This window comes from Venturia canescens, chromosome 6, assembly GCF_019457755.1.
Source record: "Venturia canescens isolate UGA chromosome 6, ASM1945775v1, whole genome shotgun sequence".
Lineage (NCBI taxonomy): Eukaryota > Metazoa > Arthropoda > Insecta > Hymenoptera > Ichneumonidae > Venturia > Venturia canescens.
This window is the reverse complement of record NC_057426.1, coordinates 20,345,329-20,366,974: the sequence shown is the minus strand read 5'-3', so window position 1 is coordinate 20,366,974 and position 21,646 is coordinate 20,345,329. Positions and strand designations below refer to the sequence as shown.

At 39.2% G+C, this 21,646-nt stretch overlaps 1 protein-coding gene across 1 annotated transcript; it reads left to right on the top strand.

Moving 5' to 3' along the window:
• Window positions 1–8,080: 8,080 nt before the first annotated feature.
• LOC122412130 (uncharacterized) lies at window positions 8,081–16,169 on the top strand. The gene is made up of 2 exons (XM_043421453.1): window positions 8,081–8,213; window positions 14,529–16,169. Exon 2 carries the CDS (start codon window positions 14,534–14,536, stop codon window positions 16,004–16,006), a length of 1,473 nt encoding a protein of 490 aa, XP_043277388.1. The 5' UTR covers window positions 8,081–8,213; window positions 14,529–14,533; the 3' UTR covers window positions 16,007–16,169.
• The last annotated feature ends 5,477 nt before the right edge of the window (window positions 16,170–21,646 follow it).

Here is a 21,646-nt window from a genome sequence, read left to right as displayed (position 1 = left end):
TTCTTCCTATTTGGAACTGAAAATCATGGCAGAATTTCGATTTTCAGCGGAGACATGTATTTCACCTTATAACATCCAATATCATGATAAAAACTCGGTATTTCACGAAATTGGAAGTGAAAAAACGTTGCCTTAGCGTCTCTCGAGGGCAGTGAGAAATTTCTCCCTGATTCTTCAGTTTCTTTTGCCTATTTGGAACTAAAGATCATGGTGGAAGGTCGATTTTCAGCGGAGACATGAATTTCGCCATATAACATACATTTTCATGATAAAAACTCGTTTTTTCACGAAATTGGAAGTGAAAAAACGTCGTCTTGGCTTCTCGCCAGAGTCGTGAGGATTTTTATCCCATTTCTTGAGTTCCTTTTGCCTAGTTGAAATTGAAAGTCATGGGAAAATCTCGATTTTCAGCAGAAATATGAGTTTTTGCTTACAACATTCAATATCATGATAAAAACTCGTTATTTCACGAAATTGAAAGTGAAAACACGTTGCCTTGGCGTCTCTCGATTGCAATGAGAAATTTTTCCCTGTTTCTTCGGTTTCTTTTGCCTATTTGGAACTGAAGATCATAGTGGAAGGTCGATTTTCAGCGGAGACATGAATTTCGCCTTATAACATACAATTTCATGATAAAAACTCGTTTTTTCACGAAATTAGAAGTGAAAAAACGTTGCCTTGGTTTCTCTCTAAGTTCGTGAGGTTATTTTCCCCGTTTCTTGAGTTCCTTTTGCCTATTTGAAATAGAAAATCATGGCAGAATGTCGATTTTCACCGGAGACATGAATTTCACCTTATAACATTCAATTTAATAATAAAAATTGGTTATGTCACGAAATTGGAAGTGAAAAGACGTTGCCTTGGTTTCTCTCTAAGGTCGTCAGGTTTTTTTCCCGTTTCTTGAGTTCCTTTTGCCTATTTGAAATTGAAAATCATGGGAGAATCCCAACTTTATGAATTTCTGCTTATAACATCCGATATCATGACAAATACTCGTTTTTTCACGAAATTGGAAGTGAATAAACGTTGTCTTGGCTTCTCTGCAGAGTCGTGAGGATTTTTTTCCCGTTTCTTGAGTTCCTTTTGCCTATTTGAAATAGAAAATCATGTCAGAATGTCGATTTTCAGCGGAGACATGAATTTCACCTTATAACATTCAATTTAATAATAAAAATTGTTTTTTTCACGAAATTGGAAGTGAAAAGACGTTGCCTTGGCGTCTCTCGATTGCAATGAGAAATTTTTCCCTGTTTCTTCAGTTTCTTTTGCCTATTTGGAACTGAAAATCATGGCAGAATGTCGATTTCCAGCGGAGACATGAATTTCACCTTATAACATTCAATTTCATAATAAAAATTGGTTTTTTCACGAAATTGGAAGTGAAAAAACGTTGCCTTGGCGTCTCTCGAGGACAATGAGAAATCTCCCCCTGTTTCTTCAGTTTCTTTTGCCTATTTGGAACTGAAGATCATGGCAGAATGTCGATTTTCAGCGGAGACATGTATTTCACCTTATAACATCCAATATCATGATAAAAACTCGGTATTTCACGAAATTGGAATTGAAAAAACGTTGCCTTAGCGTCTCTCGAGGGCAGTGAGAAATTTCTCCCTGTTTCTTCAGTTTCTTTTGCCTATTTGGAACTAAAGATCATGGTGGTAGGTCGATTTTTAGCGGAGACATGAATTTCGCCTTATAACATACAATTTCATGATAAAAACTCGTTTTTTCACGAAATTGGAAGTGAAAAAACGTCGTCTTGGCTTCTCTCCAGAGTCGTGAGGATTTTTTTCCCATTTCTTGAGTTCCTTTTGCCTAGTTGAAATTGAAAGTCATGGGAAAATCTCGATTTTCAGCAGAAATATGAGTTTTTGCTTACAACATTCAATATCATGATAAAAACTCGTTATTTCACGAAATTGAAAGTGAAAACACGTTGCCTTGGCGTCTCTCGATTGCAATGAGAAATTTTTCCCTGTTTCTTCAGTTTCTTTTGCCTATTTGGAACTGAAGATCATGGTGGAATGTCGATTTTCAGCGGAGACATGAATTTCGCCTTATAACATACAATTTCATGATAAAAACTCGTTTTTTCACGAAATTGGAAGTGAAAAAACGTCGTCTTGGCTTCTCTCCAGAGTCGTGAGGATTTTTTTCCCATTTCTTGAGTCCCTTTTGCCTAGTTGAAATTGAAAGTCATGGGAAAATCTCGATTTTCAGCAGAAATATGAGTTTTTGCTTACAACATTCAATATCATGATAAAAACTCGTTATTTCACGAAATTGAAAGTGAAAACACGTTGCCTTGGCGTCTCTCGATTGCAATGAGAAATTTTTCCCTGTTTCTTCAGTTTCTTTTGCCTATTTGGAACTGAAGATCATGGTGGAAGGTCGATTTTCAGCGGAGACATGAATTTCGCCTTATAACATACAATTTCATGATAAAAACTCGTTTTTTCACGAAATTGGAAGTGAAAAAACGTTGCCTTGGTTTCTCTCCAGGGTCGTGAGGTTTTTTTCCCGTTTCTTGAGTTCCTTTTGCCTATTTGAAATTGAAAATCATGGGAGAATTCAGACTTTTAGCGAAGATACGAATTTCTGCTTATAACTTCCAATATCATGATAAAAACTCGTTATTTCACGAAAATGGAAGTGAAAACACGTTGCCTTGGCGTCTCTCGAGGGCAGTGAGAAATTTCTCCCTGTTTCTTCAGTTTCTTTTGCCTTTTTGGAACTGAAGATCATGGTGGAAGGTCGATTTTCAGCGGAGACATGAATTTCGCCTTATAACATACAATTTCATGATAAAAACTCGTTTTTTCACGAAAGTAGAAGTGAAAAAACGTTGCCTTGGTTTCTCTCTAAGGTCGTGAGGTTTTTTTCCCGTTTCTTGAGTTCCTTTTGCCTATTTGAAATTGAAAATCATGGGAGAATCCCAACTTTATGAATTTCTGCTTATAACATCCGATATCATGACAAATACTCGTTTTTGCACGAAATTTGAAGTGAAAAAACGTTGTCTTGGCTTCTCTGCAGAGTCGTGAGGATTTTTTTCCCGTTTCTTGAGTTCCTTTTGCCTATTTGAAATAGAAAATCATGTCAGAATGTCGATTTTCAGCGGAGACATGAATTTCACCTTATAACATTCAATTTAATAATAAAAATTGGTTTTTTCACGAAATTGGAAGTGAAAAGACGTTGCCTTGGCGTCTCTCGATTGCAATGAGAAATTTTTCCCTGTTTCTTCAGTTTCTTCTGCCTATTTGGAACTGAAAATCATGGCAGAATGTCGATTTTCAGCGGAGACATGTATTTCACCTTATAACATCCAATATCATGATAAAAACTCGTTATTTCACGAAAATGAAAGTGAAAACACGTTGCCTTGGCGTCTCTCGATTGCAATGAGAAATTTTTCCCTGTTACTTCAGTTTCTTTTGCCTATTTGGAACTGAAGATCATGGTGGAAGGTCGATTTTCAGCGGAGACATGAATTTCGCCTTATAACATACAATTTCATGATAAAAACTCGTTTTTTCACGAAATTAGAAGTGAAAAAACGTTGCCTTGGTTTCTCTCTAAGGTCGTGAGGTTTTTTTCCCGTTTCTTGAGTTCCTTTTGCCTATTTGAAATTGAAAATCATGGGAGAATAAAGACTTTTAGCGGAGATACGAATTTCTGCTTATAACATCCAATATCATGATAAAAACTCGTTATTTCACGAAATTGTAAGAGAAAACACGTTGCCTTGGCGTCTCTCGATTGCAATGAGAAATTTTTCCCTGTTTCTTCAGTTTTTTTTGCCTATTTGGAACTGAAAATCATGGCAGAATGTCGATTTTCAGCGGAGACATGAATTTCGCCTTATAACATACAATTTCATGATAAAAACTCGTTTTTTCACGAAATTGGAAGTGAAAAAACGTTGCCTTGGCTTCTCGCCAGAGTCGTGAGGATTTTTATCCCATTTCTTGAGTTCCTTTTGCCTAGTTGAAATTGAAAGTCATAGGAAAATCTCGATTTTCAGCAGAAATATGAGTTTTTGCTTACAACATTCAATATCATGATAAAAACTCGTTATTTCACGAAATTGGAAGTGAAAACACGTTGCCTTGGCGTCTCTCGAGGGCAGTGAGAAATTTCTCCCTGTTTCTTCAGTTTCTTTTGCCTATTTGGAACTAAAGATCATGGTGGAAGGTCGATTTTCAGCGGAGACCTGAATTTCGCCTTATAACATACATTTTCATGATAAAAACTCGTTTTTTCACGAAATTGGAAGTGAAAAAACGTCGTCTTGGCTTCTCTCCAGAGTCGTGAGGATTTTTTTCCCGTTTCTTGAGTTCCTTTTTCCTATTTGAAATTGAAAATCATGGCAGAATGTCGATTTTCAGCGGAGACATGAATTTCACCTTATAACATTCAATTTAATAATAAAAATTGGTTTTTTCACGAAATTGGAAGTGAAAAAACGTTGCCTTGGTTTCTCTCTAAGGTCGTGAGGTTTTTTTCCCCGTTTCTTGAGTTCCTTTTGCCTATTTGAAATTGAAAATCATGGCACAATGTCGATTTTCAGCGGAGACATAAATTTCACCTTATAACATTCAATTTCATAATAAAAATTGGTTTTTTCACGAAATTGGAAGTGAAAATACGTTGCCTTGGCGTCTCTCGAGGACAATGAGAAATCTCCCCCTGTTTCTTCAGTTTCTGTTGCCTATTTGGAACTGAAGATCATGGTGGAAGGTCGATTTTCAGCGGAGACATGAATTTCGCCTTATAACATACAATTTCATGATACAAACTCGTTATTTCACGAAATTGGAAGTGAAAAAACGTTGCCTTGGTTTCTCTCTAGGGTCGTGAGGTTTTTTTTCCCGTTTCTTGAGTTCCTTTTGCCTTTTTGAAATTGAAAATAATGGGAGAATCCCGACTTTTAGCGGAGATATGAATTTCTGCTTATAACATCCAATATCATGATAAAAACTCGTTATTTCACGAAATTGGAAGTGAAAACACGTTGCCTTGGCGTCTCTCGATTGCAATGAGAAATTTTTCCCTGTTTCTTCAGTTTCTTCTGCCTATTTGGAACTGAAAATCATGGCAGAATGTCGATTTTCAGCGGAGACATGTATTTCACCTTATAACATCCAATATCATGATAAAAACTCGGTATTTCACGAAATTGGAAGTGAAAAAACGTTGCCTTAGCGTCTCTCGAGGGCAGTGAGAAATTTCTCCCTGTTTCTTCAGTTTCTTTTGCCTATTTGGAACTAAAGATCATGGTGGAAGGTCGATTTTCAGCGGAGACATGAATTTCGCCTTATAACATACAATTTCATGATAAAAACTCGCTTTTTCACGAAATTGGAAGTGAAAAAACGTCGTCTTGGCTTCTCTCCAGAGTCGTGAGGATTTTTTTCCCATTTCTTGAGTTCCTTTTGCCTAGTTGAAATTGAAAGTCATGGGAAAATCTCGATTTTCAGCAGAAATATGAGTTTTTGCTTACAACATTCAATATCATGATAAAAACTCGTTATTTCACGAAATTGAAAGTGAAAACACGTTGCCTTGGCGTCTCTCGATTGCAATGAGAAATTTTTCCCTGTTTCTTCAGTTTCTTTTGCCTATTTGGAACTGAAGATCATAGTGGAAGGTCGATTTTCAGCGGAGACATGAATTTCGCCTTATAACATACAATTTCATGATAAAAACTCGTTTTTTCACGAAATTAGAAGTAAAAAACGTTGCCTTGGTTTCTCTCTAAGTTCGTGAGGTTTTTTTCCCCGTTTCTTGAGTTCCTTTTGCCTATTTGAAATTGAAAATCATGGCAGAATGTCGATTTTCAGCGGAGACATGAATTTCACCTTATAACATTCAATTTAATAATAAAAATTGGTTATTTCACGAAATTGGAAGTGAAAAGACGTTGCCTTGGTTTCTCTCTAAGGTCGTCAGGTTTTTTTCCCGTTTCTTGAGTTCCTTTTGCCTATTTGAAATTGAAAATCATGGGAGAATCCCAACTTTATGAATTTCTGCTTATAACATCCGATATCATGACAAATACTCGTTTTTTCACGAAATTGGAAGTGAATAAACGTTGTCTTGGCTTCTCTGCAGAGTCGTGAGGATTTTTTTCCCGTTTCTTGAGTTCCTTTTGCCTATTTGAAATAGAAAATCATGTCAGAATGTCGATTTTCAGCGGAGACATGAATTTCACCTTATAACATTCAATTTAATAATAAAAATTGTTTTTTTCACGAAATTGGAAGTGAAAAGACGTTGCCTTGGCGTCTCTCGATTGCAATGAGAAATTTTTCCCTGTTTCTTCAGTTTCTTTTGCCTATTTGGAACTGAAAATCATGGCAGAATGTCGATTTTCAGCGGAGACATGTATTTCACCTTATAACATCCAATATCATGATAAAAACTCGGTATTTCACGAAATTGGAAGTGAAAAAACGTTGCCTTAGCGTCTCTCGAGGGCAGTGAGAAATTTCTCCCTGTTTCTTCAGTTTCTTTTGCCTATTTGGAACTAAAGATCATGGTGGAAGGTCGATTTTCAGCGGAGACATGAATTTCGCCTTATAACATACAATTTCATGATAAAAACTCGTTTTTTCACGAAATTGGAAGTGAAAAAACGTCGTCTTGGCTTCTAGCCAGAGTCGTGAGGATTTTTTTCCCATTTCTTGAGTTCCTTTTGCCTAGTTGAAATTGAAAGTCATGGGAAAATCTCGATTTTCAGCAGAAATATGAGTTTTTGCTTACAACATTCAATATCATGATAAAAACTCGTTATTTCACGAAATTGAAAGTGAAAACACGTTGCCTTGGCGTCTCTCGATTGCAATGTGACAGGAAGCTAGAGTTGAACCTTCTCCGTCCTCCGTCGTTCGACCAGTGTATCCCTGCACGGCCGTTTCAAACTACGCGGTTGCGCTACAAAGCGTAAATTACTTGCAAGGGCCTAAAAGATGTCGCCCTAGAACAGTACATATTTCGTCAATCTCACGAGCGCCTGCGCGTCGATCAGTGGTCGAACGAATCGATTATTGGAGGGGATGTTGGCCCGAATATTCCCGAAAAGCGACACACAGGACACTGTACGATCGGCAGTCCGAAAGGAAACATTTTTAGAATTCATTGAAATAGAGAAATAATCATTGTCAAATTTGGGAACTTCTTCTAGTTCAAACGGCGAACGTACCGGCCCAAATCTGTCAATTAAATTTATTAAATTGTATTTGCGAAGTATACGTCGAAGTATTGTATCGTCTACGTTATATATTTTGTCAAAGAGAAATAACTGGAGATCTCATATATTATACGGAGATATTGTAAGTACTTGTCTAAGTTTCTTCTTTTCTCTCTTTGAGGTCTGTCCTTTCTCCTATTTTCTCATTTCGGGTCCTCAACCTCCCACCTTGAGAATAGAGTCAAATTATTGAAATTAATTATTTATTGATTGCTAACTCCTGACGGAATTAGCTGGCGCCCAACATATTGTAAAAGTAATATTATTTAAACTAGAGCCCTGACAGCCCTTGACCCAGGCCGCGTCAGGTGAGGGTAAATTCGTCAAATAAAACGAGAGGAGAAATACCCGTCTCATTTGGCGCCCAACGTGGGGCCGGGTTGAATTTTGAATAGAAAATGTTATATACGTGAAAGTACGAAATTCGTCAAAGTCCTATTTATGAAATTTTCTGTTAATTTATTTTGTAACGTTCGTTGTTAATTTATTTCAAGCAACGTAAAATATTCCCGATATTCGGTGAAAGTGTAAAAGTTGAAAAGTCCGAGTTAATAATTTGAATATTTCTTTTTCTACATAGAGCCACGAAACACTCGTCGCTTAGACGACGTAAACATACGCCTGGCCGAACCAATTTGTAAACAGCCGTCTTTGTTCGCGCGAGCCACGGCTCTCGAGCCCGAGCGCGTGTGTTTACAACACTTCGTGCCTCTACAAAACCTTTGCTACATCTTTTCTGCTTACTGACTCTTTCTAGTCGATAAGTATTAGATATTCTACAGAATTTAATTCGAATTTTATATATCACATCGAAATACAGATTGCTGGACTGTAACCTGATTGTTGTGCGTGACGTCTCTGTATCGCGTCAGAGTCACGGTGAAAAAATTTTACGTCTGAGGACGTCAACAAGACTTTGTCAACATAGTTGAATATTGAAGGCTAACGACGAATTTCGGTGAGTAATTGAATTTTGTAATTATTATAGCTGGTCTCGAGCAATAATGTGAATTTAAATTGAAAAGAATATGTGCGGATATCGAACGCGAATCCTAGCATAATGTTACTGAGTTTTTTTTAAATAGACAAATGAAGAGCACCCCTTGAAATATTGAAAAATAAAATTTTGTAACTAAATAGCGAATGGGCTATAAACAAGTATTTGTCAAAAGATTTGTTTCTCTTTGAAGGATTTTGGGAGTTGAAAATGAATTAAAATGACATCTATGTTTTATTCTCCACCTAAAAGAACAACTCGTTCGGGTGAAAAAGTTATTGTTAATAAACAAAAGGCCATGTCGAAAGTTCGTGGTGCAGGGACATCGAGAAACGATGTACTCTTACCCCAGTCTGAAGGGGGGGGTTCACAGAATTTCGCGTTTCCGACTGAGCCCTTACAGCGAGATAGTACTGAAGGAGCGGTCGGAGGGGGAACGTCCCTACCTGCAGCTACGAATTCGACAATAATTTTAGATAATCAAGTAAGCGACGCGCTGTCCACGTCTGTTTGGACAGGCATTGCAGTAGGAAGGGGGAGAGGTTCGAGAGGTACCACCCCAATCCCATTTGAAACGCTACGAAGTGCTAGTAGTGTCGAGAATTTAAATCAAGAAATAAAGAAAAAACTTGATAATGTTGAATCGCGCTTGCAAAAGGTAGAAAACCTCGAAAGTAAATTTGACAAAGTGTTAGAGGTTTTAATAGAATTAAAAGAAAAAAGTAATTATGTAGATTCCCTCCAATCGTCATTGAGATTCGAGAGGGGGGGAGAAAAAGAGAAAAAGAGAAATCCTTCTCCGAACGAGGATGAAGAGATCGCTCAATTGTTGTCGGAAAGTGATAATGCCGCGAGTGCTCCGTCTGTAGACACCCGCGGAAGTCAAAATATTACGAGTTGTCCGTCTGTAGACACCCGTGGAAATCGGAATAATTTATTTGACCCAAAAAGCTCATACGCATATGGGGAAAAATGTTTTAATTTGTTAGATGCGCCGTACGAGCCGCATGTGGACGTACAAACACGCGACGAAAAAAATATTAGTGATCCGTATAGAACGTTAGGGGCTAGACCTAAACACAAACCGGTACATTTTCTCGAAAGAAGAGAAACCCAATCGTCTACCGGGCCCGTAGAGAGGCCCAAACCAACATATCAAATGGGCAACGTAAACAACAACGTTGACAATCCCGTACTAAATTCGCGAAGAATTAGATTCAGAGAAAATAATCACGCGAATGAATTAGTAGACCCAGTAAATGTGTGCTGTGGTGAAAGATCTCGTCAAACAGACCACGCCACACAAAATAGAAATTCAGATTTTGTCAATAGCTCACAACTTATAACAAATTGTTTGGACGGAATGGTTAGATTAACGGTATCTCGTCAAGGTCCACGGGGTGAAACAATTACTGCGGAAAATTTCGTGACACAAGATCAGTTGCGAGAAATAATGTATACGGGCGAACATTCGAATCGTGACGGGGATCGCACACCCGATTCCCGACATTTCCGTCAAAACTCGTCTAGTGAACCAAGAAGAGGAGCACTCTCTTGGCAAACGAGTGACTCGAGTGATACTGACGACGATCGTCAACGACGTCGCGAAGCACGATCAAATCGCTATTCTCCTCATCCCGAACGACGCGAAAGAGGAGCAACCGGACGGTCAACAATGTACAATCGCGACCTTGATTCTGCTATGAAAATAGGCCGAATAGTCAGTAACTGGAAAATAACATTTCCCGGTACCGAAAAAGATCCCGAGCAATTTTTATTAATCCTGAAGGATCAATTGAGTTCGAGCGGAATAGATAGGGACCAGTTTATCCCGTGCTTGTCTAGCGTTTTTGAAGGACCCTATAGAGCGTGGTATTTGCTTAATAAAGGGCGTTGGAGAAACTGGAAAGAATTTGCGCGTGCATTTAGATTCCAGTGGGGTGTTAAAAAACAGGACGGTGACCTTTTTCTTGAAGTTCGAGATTTAAAATCAGAAAAGGGTGAATCGTTAGCCGAATTTACGTGTCGTGCACGATTGATTTTCGAACGTATGCAACGTCCCCCGCCATTTCGCGACCAATTAAAGCAAATCTTAGTTAAGTTCAATCCGCGCTTGATATTCGAGATCCTAAATTTGCCAATCTACGATTACGACGAGTTTCTCCACTATATTAACGAAAGAAATTATTTATATCGTCGATCGTTAGACGTATCGAGAGAACCGCGAAGTAAAACAACGAAAAGCGAATTAAGATACTTGCAAGAGGAACTAGGGGGCGAAGAGGGAACAGAAACGCCTCAAGAAAGCGATACGGATGAAGAACCTATCCAGTTATTGCAATTTCGACAAAATTCAAATAGAACACCGCGCGGTCAAAACACCTCACAAGCTAAGTCAAAAACGTTGACAAAACAACGACTGGAGAATAATTTAACTCGTTTTGAAAAAGAAAATAAAGCTATGGAACAACAAGCGAAAGAGCCTCGCGGAAAATTCATACCGGACCCGAGTAAAATGTTTTGTTACAACTGTGGGCAAATGGGGCATACAGCACGCTTTTGTACTGCCGAACGACAGGTTGTATGCATCCTTTGCAAAAAGATAGGCCATGAAAATAAAAATTGTAGCACAGTTTCGGGAAACGCAGAAGCCCCGCAGTAGTCGAGCCTCAGGCCGCTGTCACAAGGGGCGAAAGCGAGGAAAACGAAACAAATCGTGTGAGAAAAGATAATATTGAACAAGTAAAATCATTCGATAAAGGTAGTAACGAGGCAGAAACTAGTTGCCTGCGCTTACACGAAGAAGTCGAAGATCATCTTTCACTCACAGAGTTAGAATTAACTGAAGATTTGTCAAACAACGAGGAAAAAATAGATAGCGAATTTGACTTAAAGGAACTCTCATTCCCGGATGAGTCAGTTGAAAATACCTTACAGCTCGCGACCGTGGGTATAGAAAATCAGGTAAACCTTACAGCGTATAACCGTAACGTGAATGAAACACGAAATTTAGAAAATTGGGTTCCTCCCGGATTGACATCGGACGAAATACAAACTTTGTCAAAAAGACGAATATTTCGTGCAGAAAACGGTTTAACTGAACCAAGGAATGTTACAAGAATACCGGTGAAAGTTTCAATTTTCGGGATAAAAATTCACGGTATTTTAGATAGCGGGAGTGAAAGGTCTTACCTTAGTCAATCAGCTTATGAAATTGTCAAAAATTTCCAAGTAAAAGAAATGCAAGCAGACACAACATCGTCTAATGGAGTTCGCCTCGGGGATAGATCGATTACTCGAACTAAAGGGGGTACGTGTTTTGTAATAGACGTGGGTGATATTTTTGGTCCACAATGGTTCAGTATCCTTCCAAATTTATCGAACGAGGTAATACTCGGAATGGATTTTTGGCTAACGTTTCGCGTCAAAGTAGATCCTCGTGCGGAAACGTGGACTTTAGAAGGAAGTCGTTACGAATACCCGTTATCGCATCGCGTAGTAACACCTACTGAAATGAAGACTTTAACCGTAGAACAAAAGGACCAGTTAACTAAAGTCTTAGATGCCGAATTTTCAAAATTAGAAGTCGAATCAACAGGAATGACGACGTTAACAAAACACGTAATTGAATTAAAAGACCACACGCCTCACAGGCAGAAACCATATCCCCGTAGCGAAGCAATCCGCGACTTTATTGACAAGGAAGTAGATAGGCTATTGGAAAAGGGTTACGTAGTCTGGAGTAACAGCGATTGGGCTTGTTCACCGGTCGTTGCCCCAAAAGCAAATGGAGGATTGAGATTTTGCATTGATTATCGTCCAGTAAATCGGCAAACGCTTAGACCTGCCTACCCTCTACAAAATATGAAATCAATTTTGTCACAACTTCGGCAAGCTAAAGTTATTTCGACACTGGATATGAGTGAAGCTTTTCACCAGATTCCAATGGATGAAGCGAGTCGCAAATACACCGCATTTGTTGTCGAGGGTAAAGGACTCCTCGAATGGGTTAGAATGCCGTATGGTTTGACAGGAGCTCCGTCCACTTTCCAAAGCCTAATGGACAAGTTAAAACGAAGAATTCAGGAGTTGATTACAGAAAGAAAACTCCCAAATAAATGGTCAGAACAGGTTTTCGCGTATTTAGACGACTGGATTATCGTTAGTCAAGAGTTTGATGAACATCTTCGGCTCTTAGCGTTAGTTTTTGAAGTTCTCCGAGAGGCTAAGTTAATAATAAACCGTGAGAAAAGCAGCTTCGCATGTAAAGAAGTGAAATTCCTAGGTTATATTGTTGACAAATACGGTGTGCGTCCTAATCCGGAGAAAATTCAACCAATAATAGATTTTCCAGTCCCCAAAGATAGAACGCAACTTCGACAATTTAATGGCCTCGTAAATTGGTACCACCGTCATTTAAAGGGCATTGCTAGAATCCAGGGACCGCTCAACAAATTGACTAGTCCCAGAGTTCAATGGCAGTGGACCGAAATTGAACAAAAGGCATTTGACGAAGTAAAAGCCGCCCTGATTAATGCACCGAGATTATATACACCGACACCTGGTCAACCGTTCGTCCTCTATACAGACTCCAGCGATTTCGGGTTAGGAGCAATATTAGTTCAAAAAGATCCGAACAGCGAAAAAGAGAACTTAATAGAGGCCCTTAGTCGACCGCTAAGAGGAGCAGAAATGCATTACACCACCACGGAGAAAGAGTGTCTGGCAGTGGTTTGGTCTGTTAAAAAATTAAGATGCTACCTCGAAGGAATGCCTTTTAAAGTAGTCACAGATCATCAAGCCTTGCAATGGCTTTATGGTTTGAAAAATCCCGTAGGCCGGTTAGCAAGATGGGCTATTTACCTTCTTCAACATTCAATGACCGTCGAATATAGAAGGGGTACGACTAACGAAGCGCCGGACGCGTTGTCGCGTATGTTCGATTTAGATGTTGACCCCTGTGGATGGGAGAAAGTAATCGGACAAGTCAAAGATAAAATTCTCTTATCGACAATCTGTGATGCGGATTGGTATAATTCAAAGTGGGAACTCGTTGAGAAAAACCCCAACCGTTTCCACGAATGGAAGATTGAAAACAACGAATTATATTATTACCGACCGGATTTTGACAAAATGCTCATAGACGACGAAAATCCTTGGAAATTAGTCGTCAAACCCTCTGACGTTCCGAAAATTTTGCAAGACAATCATGAGAGTCCGCACGCCGGTCATCTAGGCAGGGACTGTACGTATCAAAGAGTTCGACAAAACTATTATTGGCCCGGGATGTCACAAGACGTAAAAGCATTTGTGGAAGATTGTGAAACGTGCCTGAAAGTAAAATTTAATCAGAATCCGTTGAAAGGTCCCTTAACTACAAGACCTCTGCTAAAACCTTGGGCTCAATTATCGGTAGATACAGTAGGCCCATTGACACGATCAAAAAAGGGTAATTCATATATAATTGTTATACAAGATTTGTATACAAAATATATTGAATTATTCCCGGTAAGGAAACAAACCGGAAAAACTGTCGTCAAGGTTTTGGAGGTAGTTTTTGATCGTTGGGGGGCGATTCCTGAGTCCATAATAACCGACAATGGAACTGAATATATAAATAAAGACGTAGAGGCTTTACTTGTGGCGAAGCGAATAAAACACCTAACAACTCCAATTGCTCATCCTCAAGCAAATCCAGTAGAGCGTGTGAATAGGACGATAAAACCGATGATTGTAGCGTGTTTGAAAAATAAACAGAATGAATGGGATGAAGCTTTGTCTAAACTTCAACTCGCCTACAATACAGTACCACATGCCGGTAGTAGAATCACTCCGTTCTACCTTAATCATGCTCGCGAAGCTCAACTAAATCTCAGGGAACAAGTAGTCGAGAATCCCCAGTCGATAACGAGCGAGTTGATCTTGGGATGGGTACGGAAAATGAAAATTTTTGATGAATTTCGTCACAAAATAGAACAACAAATGAAATCCTATAAAGAGAAACGCCTTGACAAAGCAAATTCAAGTCATGTCCAAACAGTCAAATTAAGAGAGGGTATGGAAGTCTACTACCCGAATAAAAAGCTCAGTAACAAAAGTGAAGGCTACGCTGCCAAATTAGGCCATAGATACGTTGGGCCAGCTATAATAAAGCGAGTAGTTGGACCGATGGTAGTCGAATTAGCGGATAAAAATGATAAAAGCGTAGGTAAATATTACGTTACGGATCTCAAAATACCGAGGCGGAGTTTACGAAATTTGTAAATCTGTATTTAGACAAAATGGCTGATGAAGCGGAAGCGAAGAACCCTGGACAACCTCCGCTGGACAACGAGGGAAAAAACGACGGGGTCTCTAGCTATATGAATCCAATCAATGAGGAAGGGGCCCTCTTGTGCCAATTATATCGAGAGCAAGTAGAGGTGGAAGCGAGATCCTTGGCCCTCAGGAAGGAAATTCGACGCAGACAAGAAAATCTGGGTCTCTCTCCATCATCTGACGAGGAGGTTGCCAAATCAAGAAAGGTTAACCAGAAAAAAACTGTCACGTCCACTCAAAACGTAGATCCCGAGGCTGAGTTGTCCGAGGAATCTCCCGATGATGAGTCTTCGGATGAAGACCCTGGTGCCGCGGGACCGTTCCCAACGACCTCGTCTACACGGATTTCCGCAGAGGTCGAGGAATTGCTCCAGAAAATTAAAAACCTCCCGCCACCGAAACTGAAACTGGCACGATATCAAAAGGCCACACCGGCAGATATCCAGGCCGAAAACCTGAAGAGAAAAAGGATCGAGACGAAACCGCATCCGTTAAGCACCAATGCCTCAGGAGAACCAAAAAGATCAACCGACATACGAAACGCGGTAGTTGCCCCGTCCGTGATGGTGGAACCATTGCCGTTAGGCAAACTCCCGTCTTTCGACGAAGTCGTAAGGGAATTGGGAATCCCGGAATTACTCATAGCGCAGGGACACCGCCCACCACTGTACGTAGCCGATTGTCGCATTTTGAGTCAGGATTTACTCAAAAAATTGATTAATAAACGCGCTGAACACCTGGTAAGCCGCATGGAGTCAAAACGGGTCGATCGTGGCACCCAAACCTTCATCACACAAGTCGGCAAACAACATGTGGCTGGTTGCGTAAATTGTCGTTCCCGGGGACACCACTTCAAGAACTGCGAGCTTCCGTACCGCCCAGGCTTTTGTCAAGTATGTGGAGCGGATGGCTTCGAGGCTCAGGATTGCATTTATCCTCATGGGATCGAACATGAAATGGCCCTGGGGAGGTGCCTGGGATGCTCAAGGGATTTAAGTCTTTACTGCCCGGAATGTCCAGATTGTAACATTCGTTATGCCGGATTGGTTGATTGGCTCAGACTGAATTATGCAACCTGGCCAACTGAACGGATCCCAGAAGACCACCGTTACATCGTCAATGAAGCTAAAGGAACGCTTAAAAGGCACATGGTTCGATTCTCTGACCCGGGAGATACCGCTAACCAAATTCGGTCTTTCCTGATCAGAGAGAAGGCCCTCGTCGGAGCAAAGAAATTGGCAAATCCCGCAGCCGCAACCGCCGAGGAATTGTCAAAAACAAAAAGGTTGTTGGCCATCCAAGCGTTGCAAAAACCGTTCGTCATCAAATCTCTTGACGAAATAATGGAAGAACGGCCCGAACTATCGGATGGAGAGGAAATCAAGGTCATTGTCCCCTCGAAATATAAGCAGCAGCGAGACTCCCGTAAGCAGTAATGAAGTACGCCGACTACACGAACAACGAGGGAACAACTCCTCTACATAACTTTGACAAAATACTTTCCGTTCTTTCTATTTTTATTTTTGTTTTACTTACACGTATTATGTCTACTCGCGTTTTGGTTAATCACTTATTTACGAAACCCATGTAAAATTTATATTGTCTATTCTAGTACACTGTTTTGAGATGTTAGTTTTGTTCATACTTTCATGAAGTTTACGAATTATATCCATTTATAACACGAAACCCTGTGTGTTCCAGTGGAAGTTACGTTTTGACCCTCTCCTACTCCCGAAACGAGAAAGTGGGATGTTTTAAGGACTGATTTCAGGTGAGGGAGCAGAACGGACTTTGCTAGTACAGGCTCCCGGATTCAGTGGGACAATGGTCTCCTGGATGACGTCGAGTTCGAAGGGGGAGATTGTGACAGGAAGCTAGAGTTGAACCTTCTCCGTCCTCCGTCGTTCGACCAGTGTATCCCTGCACGGCCGTTTCAAACTACGCGGTTGCGCTACAAAGCGTAAATTACTTGCAAGGGCCTAAAAGATGTCGCCCTAGAACAGTACATATTTCGTCAATCTCACGAGCGCCTGCGCGTCGATCAGTGGTCGAACGAATCGATTATTGGAGGGGATGTTGGCCCGAATATTCCCGAAAAGCGACACACAGGACACTGTACGATCGGCAGTCCGAAAGGAAACATTTTTAGAATTCATTGAAATAGAGAAATAATCATTGTCAAATTTGGGAACTTCTTCTAGTTCAAACGGCGAACGTACCGGCCCAAATCTGTCAATTAAATTTATTAAATTGTATTTGCGAAGTATACGTCGAAGTATTGTATCGTCTACGTTATATATTTTGTCAAAGAGAAATAACTGGAGATCTCATATATTATACGGAGATATTGTAAGTACTTGTCTAAGTTTCTTCTTTTCTCTCTTTGAGGTCTGTCCTTTCTCCTATTTTCTCATTTCGGGTCCTCAACCTCCCACCTTGAGAATAGAGTCAAATTATTGAAATTAATTATTTATTGATTGCTAACTCCTGACGGAATTAGCTGGCGCCCAACATATTGTAAAAGTAATATTATTTAAACTAGAGCCCTGACAGCCCTTGACCCAGGCCGCGTCAGGTGAGGGTAAATTCGTCAAATAAAACGAGAGGAGAAATACCCGTCTCAGCAATGAGAAATTTTTCCCTGTTTCTTCGGTTTCTTTTGCCTATTTGGAACTGAAGATCATAGTGGAAGGTCGATTTTCAGCGGAGACATGAATTTCGCCTTATAACATACAATTTCATGATAAAAACTCGTTTTTTCACGAAATTAGAAGTGAAAAAACGTTGCCTTGGTTTCTCTCTAAGTTCGTGAGGTTTTTTTCCCCGTTTCTTGAGTTCCTTTTGCCTATTTGAAATTGAAAATCATGGCAGAATGTCGATTTTCAGCGGAGACATGAATTTCACCTTATAACATTCAATTTAATAATAAAAATTGGTTATGTCACGAAATTGGAAGTGAAAAGACGTTGCCTTGGTTTCTCTCTAAGGTCGTCAGGTTTTTTTCCCGTTTCTTGAGTTCCTTTTGCCTATTTGAAATTGAAAATCATGGGAGAATCCCAACTTTATGAATTTCTGCTTATAACATCCGATATCATGACAAATACTCGTTTTTTCACGAAATTGGAAGTGAATAAACGTTGTCTTGGCTTCTCTGCAGAGTCGTGAGGATTTTTTTCCCGTTTCTTGAGTTCCTTTTGCCTATTTGAAATAGAAAATCATGTCAGAATGTCGATTTTCAGCGGAGACATGAATTTCACCTTATAACATTCAATTTAATAATAAAAATTGTTTTTTTCACGAAATTGGAAGTGAAAAGACGTTGCCTTGGCGTCTCTCGATTGCAATGAGAAATTTTTCCCTGTTTCTTCAGTTTCTTTTGCCTATTTGGAACTGAAAATCATGGCAGAATGTCGATTTCCAGCGGAGACATGAATTTCACCTTATAACATTCAATTTCATAATAAAAATTGGTTTTTTCACGAAATTGGAAGTGAAAAAACGTTGCCTTGGCGTCTGTCGAGGACAATGAGAAATCTCCCCCTGTTTCTTCAGTTTCTTTTGCCTATTTGGAACTGAAGATCATGGTGGAAGGTCGATTTTCAGCGTAGACATGAATTTCGCCTTATAACATACAATTTCATGATAAAAACTCGTTATTTCACGAAATTGGAAGTGAAAAAACGTTGCCTTGGTTTCTCGGCAGAGTCGTGAGGATTTTTTTCCCGTTTCTTGAGTTCCTTTTGCCTTTTTGAAATTGAAAATCATGGGAGAATCCCGACTTTTAGCGGAGATATGAATTTCTGCTTATAACATGCAATATCATGATAAAAACTCGTTATTTCACGAAATTGGAAGTGAAAACACGTTGCCTTGGCGTCTCTCGATTGCAATGAGAAATTTTTCCCTGTTTCTTCAGTTTCTTCTTCCTATTTGGAACTGAAAATCATGGCAGAATGTCGATTTTCAGCGGAGACATGTATTTCACCTTATAACATCCAATATCATGATAAAAACTCGGTATTTCACGAAATTGGAATTGAAAAAACGTTGCCTTAGCGTCTCTCGAGGGCAGTGAGAAATTTCTCCCTGTTTCTTCAGTTTCTTTTGCCTATTTGGAACTAAAGATCATGGTGGTAGGTCGATTTTTAGCGGAGACATGAATTTCGCCTTATAACATACAATTTCATGATAAAAACTCGTTTTTTCACGAAATTGGAAGTGAAAAAACGTCGTCTTGGCTTCTCTCCAGAGTCGTGAGGATTTTTTTCCCATTTCTTGAGTTCCTTTTGCCTAGTTGAAATTGAAAGTCATGGGAAAATCTCGATTTTCAGCAGAAATATGAGTTTTTGCTTACAACATTCAATATCATGATAAAAACTCGTTATTTCACGAAATTGGAAGTGAAAACACGTTGCCTTGGCGTCTCTCGAGGGCAGTGAGAAATTTCTCCCTGTTTCTTCAGTTTCTTTTGCCTACTTGGAACTCAAGATCATGGTGGAAGGTCGATTTTCAGCGGAGACATGAATTTCGCCTTATAACATACAATTTCATGATAAAAACTCGTTTTTTCACGAAATTAGAAGTGAAAAAACGTTGCCTTGGTTTCTCTTCAAGGTCGTGAGGTTTTTTTCCCGTTTCTTGAGTTCCTTTTGCCTTTTTGAAATTGAAAATCATGGGAGAATCCCGACTTTTAGCGGAGATATGAATTTCTGCTTATAACATCCAATATCATGATAAAAACTCGTTATTTCACGAAATTGGAAGTGAAAAGACGTTGCCTTGGTTTCTCTCTAAGGTCGTGAGGTTTTTTTCCCGTTTCTTGAGTTCCTTTTGCCTATTTGAAATTGAAAATCATGGGAGAATCCCAACTTTATGAATTTCTGCTTATAACATCCGATATCATGACAAATACTCGTTTTTTCACGAAATTGGAAGTGAAAAAACGTTGTCTTGGCTTCTCTGCAGAGTCGTGAGGATTTTTTTCCCGTTTCTTGAGTTCCTTTTGCCTATTTGAAATAGAAAATCATGTCAGAATGTCGATTTTCAGCGGAGACATGAATTTCACCTTATAACATTCAATTTAATAATAAAAATTGGTTTTTTCACGAAATTGGAAGTGAAAAGACGTTGCCTTGGCGTCTCTCGATTGCAATGAGAACTTTTTCCCTGTTTCTTCAGTTTCTTCTTCCTATTTGGAACTGAAAATCATGGCAGAATGTCGATTTTCAGCGGAGACATGTATTTCACCTTATAACATCCAATATCATGATAAAAACTCGGTATTTCACGAAATTGGAAGTGAAAAAACGTTGCATTAGCGTCTCTCGAGGGCAGTGAGAAATTTCTCACTGTTTCTTCAGTTTCTTTTGCCTATTTGGAACTAAAGATCATGGTGGAAGGTCGATTTTCAGCGGAGACATGAATTTCGCCTTATAACATACATTTTCATGATAAAAACTCGTTTTTTCACGAAATTGGAAGTGAAAAAACGTCGTCTTGGCTTCTCTCCAGAGTCGTGAGGATTTTTTTCCCGTTTCTTGAGTTCCTTTTTCCTATTTGAAATTGAAAATCATGGCAGAATGTCGATTTTCAGCGGAGACATGAATTTCACCTTATAACATTCAATTTAATAATAAAAATTGTTTTTTTCACGAAATTGGAAGTGAAAAGACGTTGCCTTGGCGTCTGTCGATTGCAATGAGAACTTTTTCCCTTTTTCTTCAGTTTCTTCTTCCTATTTGGAACTGAAAATCATGGCAGAATGGCGATTTTCAGCGGAGACATGTATTTCACCTTATAACATCCAATATCATGATAAAAACTCGTTATTTCACGAAATTGAAAGTGAAAACACGTTGCCTTGGCGTCTCTCGAGGGCAGTGAGAAATTTCTCCCTGTTTCTTCAGTTTCTTTTGCCTATTTGGAACTCAAGATCATGGTGGAAGGTCGATTTTCAGCGGAGACATGAATTCCGCCTTATAACATACAATTTCATGATAAAAACTCGTTTTTTCACGAAATTAGAAGTGAAAAAACGTTGCCTTGGTTTCTCTCTAAGGTCGTGAGGTTTTTTTCCCCGTTTCTTGAGTTCCTTTTGCCTATTTGAAATTGAAAATCATGGCAGAATGTCGATTTTCAGCGGAGACATAAATTTCACCTTATAACATTCAATTTAATAATAAAAATTGGTTTTTTCACGAAATTGGAAGTGAAAAGACGTTGCCTTGGTTTTTCTCTAAGGTCGTGAGGTTTTTTTCCCGTTTCTTGAGTTCCTTTTGCCTATTTGAAATTGAAAATCATGGGAGAATCCCAACTCTATGAATTTCTGCTTATAACATCCGATATCATGACAAATACTCGTTTTTTCACGAAATTGGAAGTGAATAAACGTTGTCTTGGCTTCTCTGCAGAGTCGTGAGGATTTTTTTCCCGTTTCTTGAGTTCCTTTTGCCTATTTGAAATAGAAAATCATGTCAGAATGTCGATTTTAAGCGGAGACATGAATTTCACCTTATAACATTCAATTTAATAATAAAAATTGGTTTTTTCACGAAATTGGAAGTGAAAAGACGTTGCCTTGGCGTCTCTCGATTGCAATGAGAAATTTTTCCCTGTTTCTTCAGTTTCTTCTTCCTATTTGGAACTGAAAATCATGGCAGAATGTCGATTTTCAGCGGAGACATGTATTTCACCTTATAACATCCAATATCATGATAAAAACTCGGTATTTCACGAAATTGGAAGTGAAAAAACGTTGCATTAGCGTCTCTCGAGGGCAGTGAGAAATTTCTCCCTGTTTCTTCAGTTTCTTTTGCCTATTTGGAACTAAAGATCATGGTGGAAGGTCGATTTTCAGCGGAGACATGAATTTCGCCTTATAACATACATTTTCATGATAAAAACTCGTTTTTTCACGAAATTGGAAGTGAAAAAACGTCGTCTTGGCTTCTCTCCAGAGTCGTGAGGATTTTTTTCCCGTTTCTTGAGTTCCTTTTTCCTATTTGAAATTGAAAATCATGGCAGAATGTCGATTTTCAGCGGAGACATGAATTTCACCTTATAACATTCAATTTAAT

Coding starts and splice junctions, on each gene's coding strand:
- LOC122412130 (XM_043421453.1), top strand. CDS start 14,534: ATGGCTGATGAAGCGGAAGCGAAGAACCCTGGACAACCTCCGCTGGAC.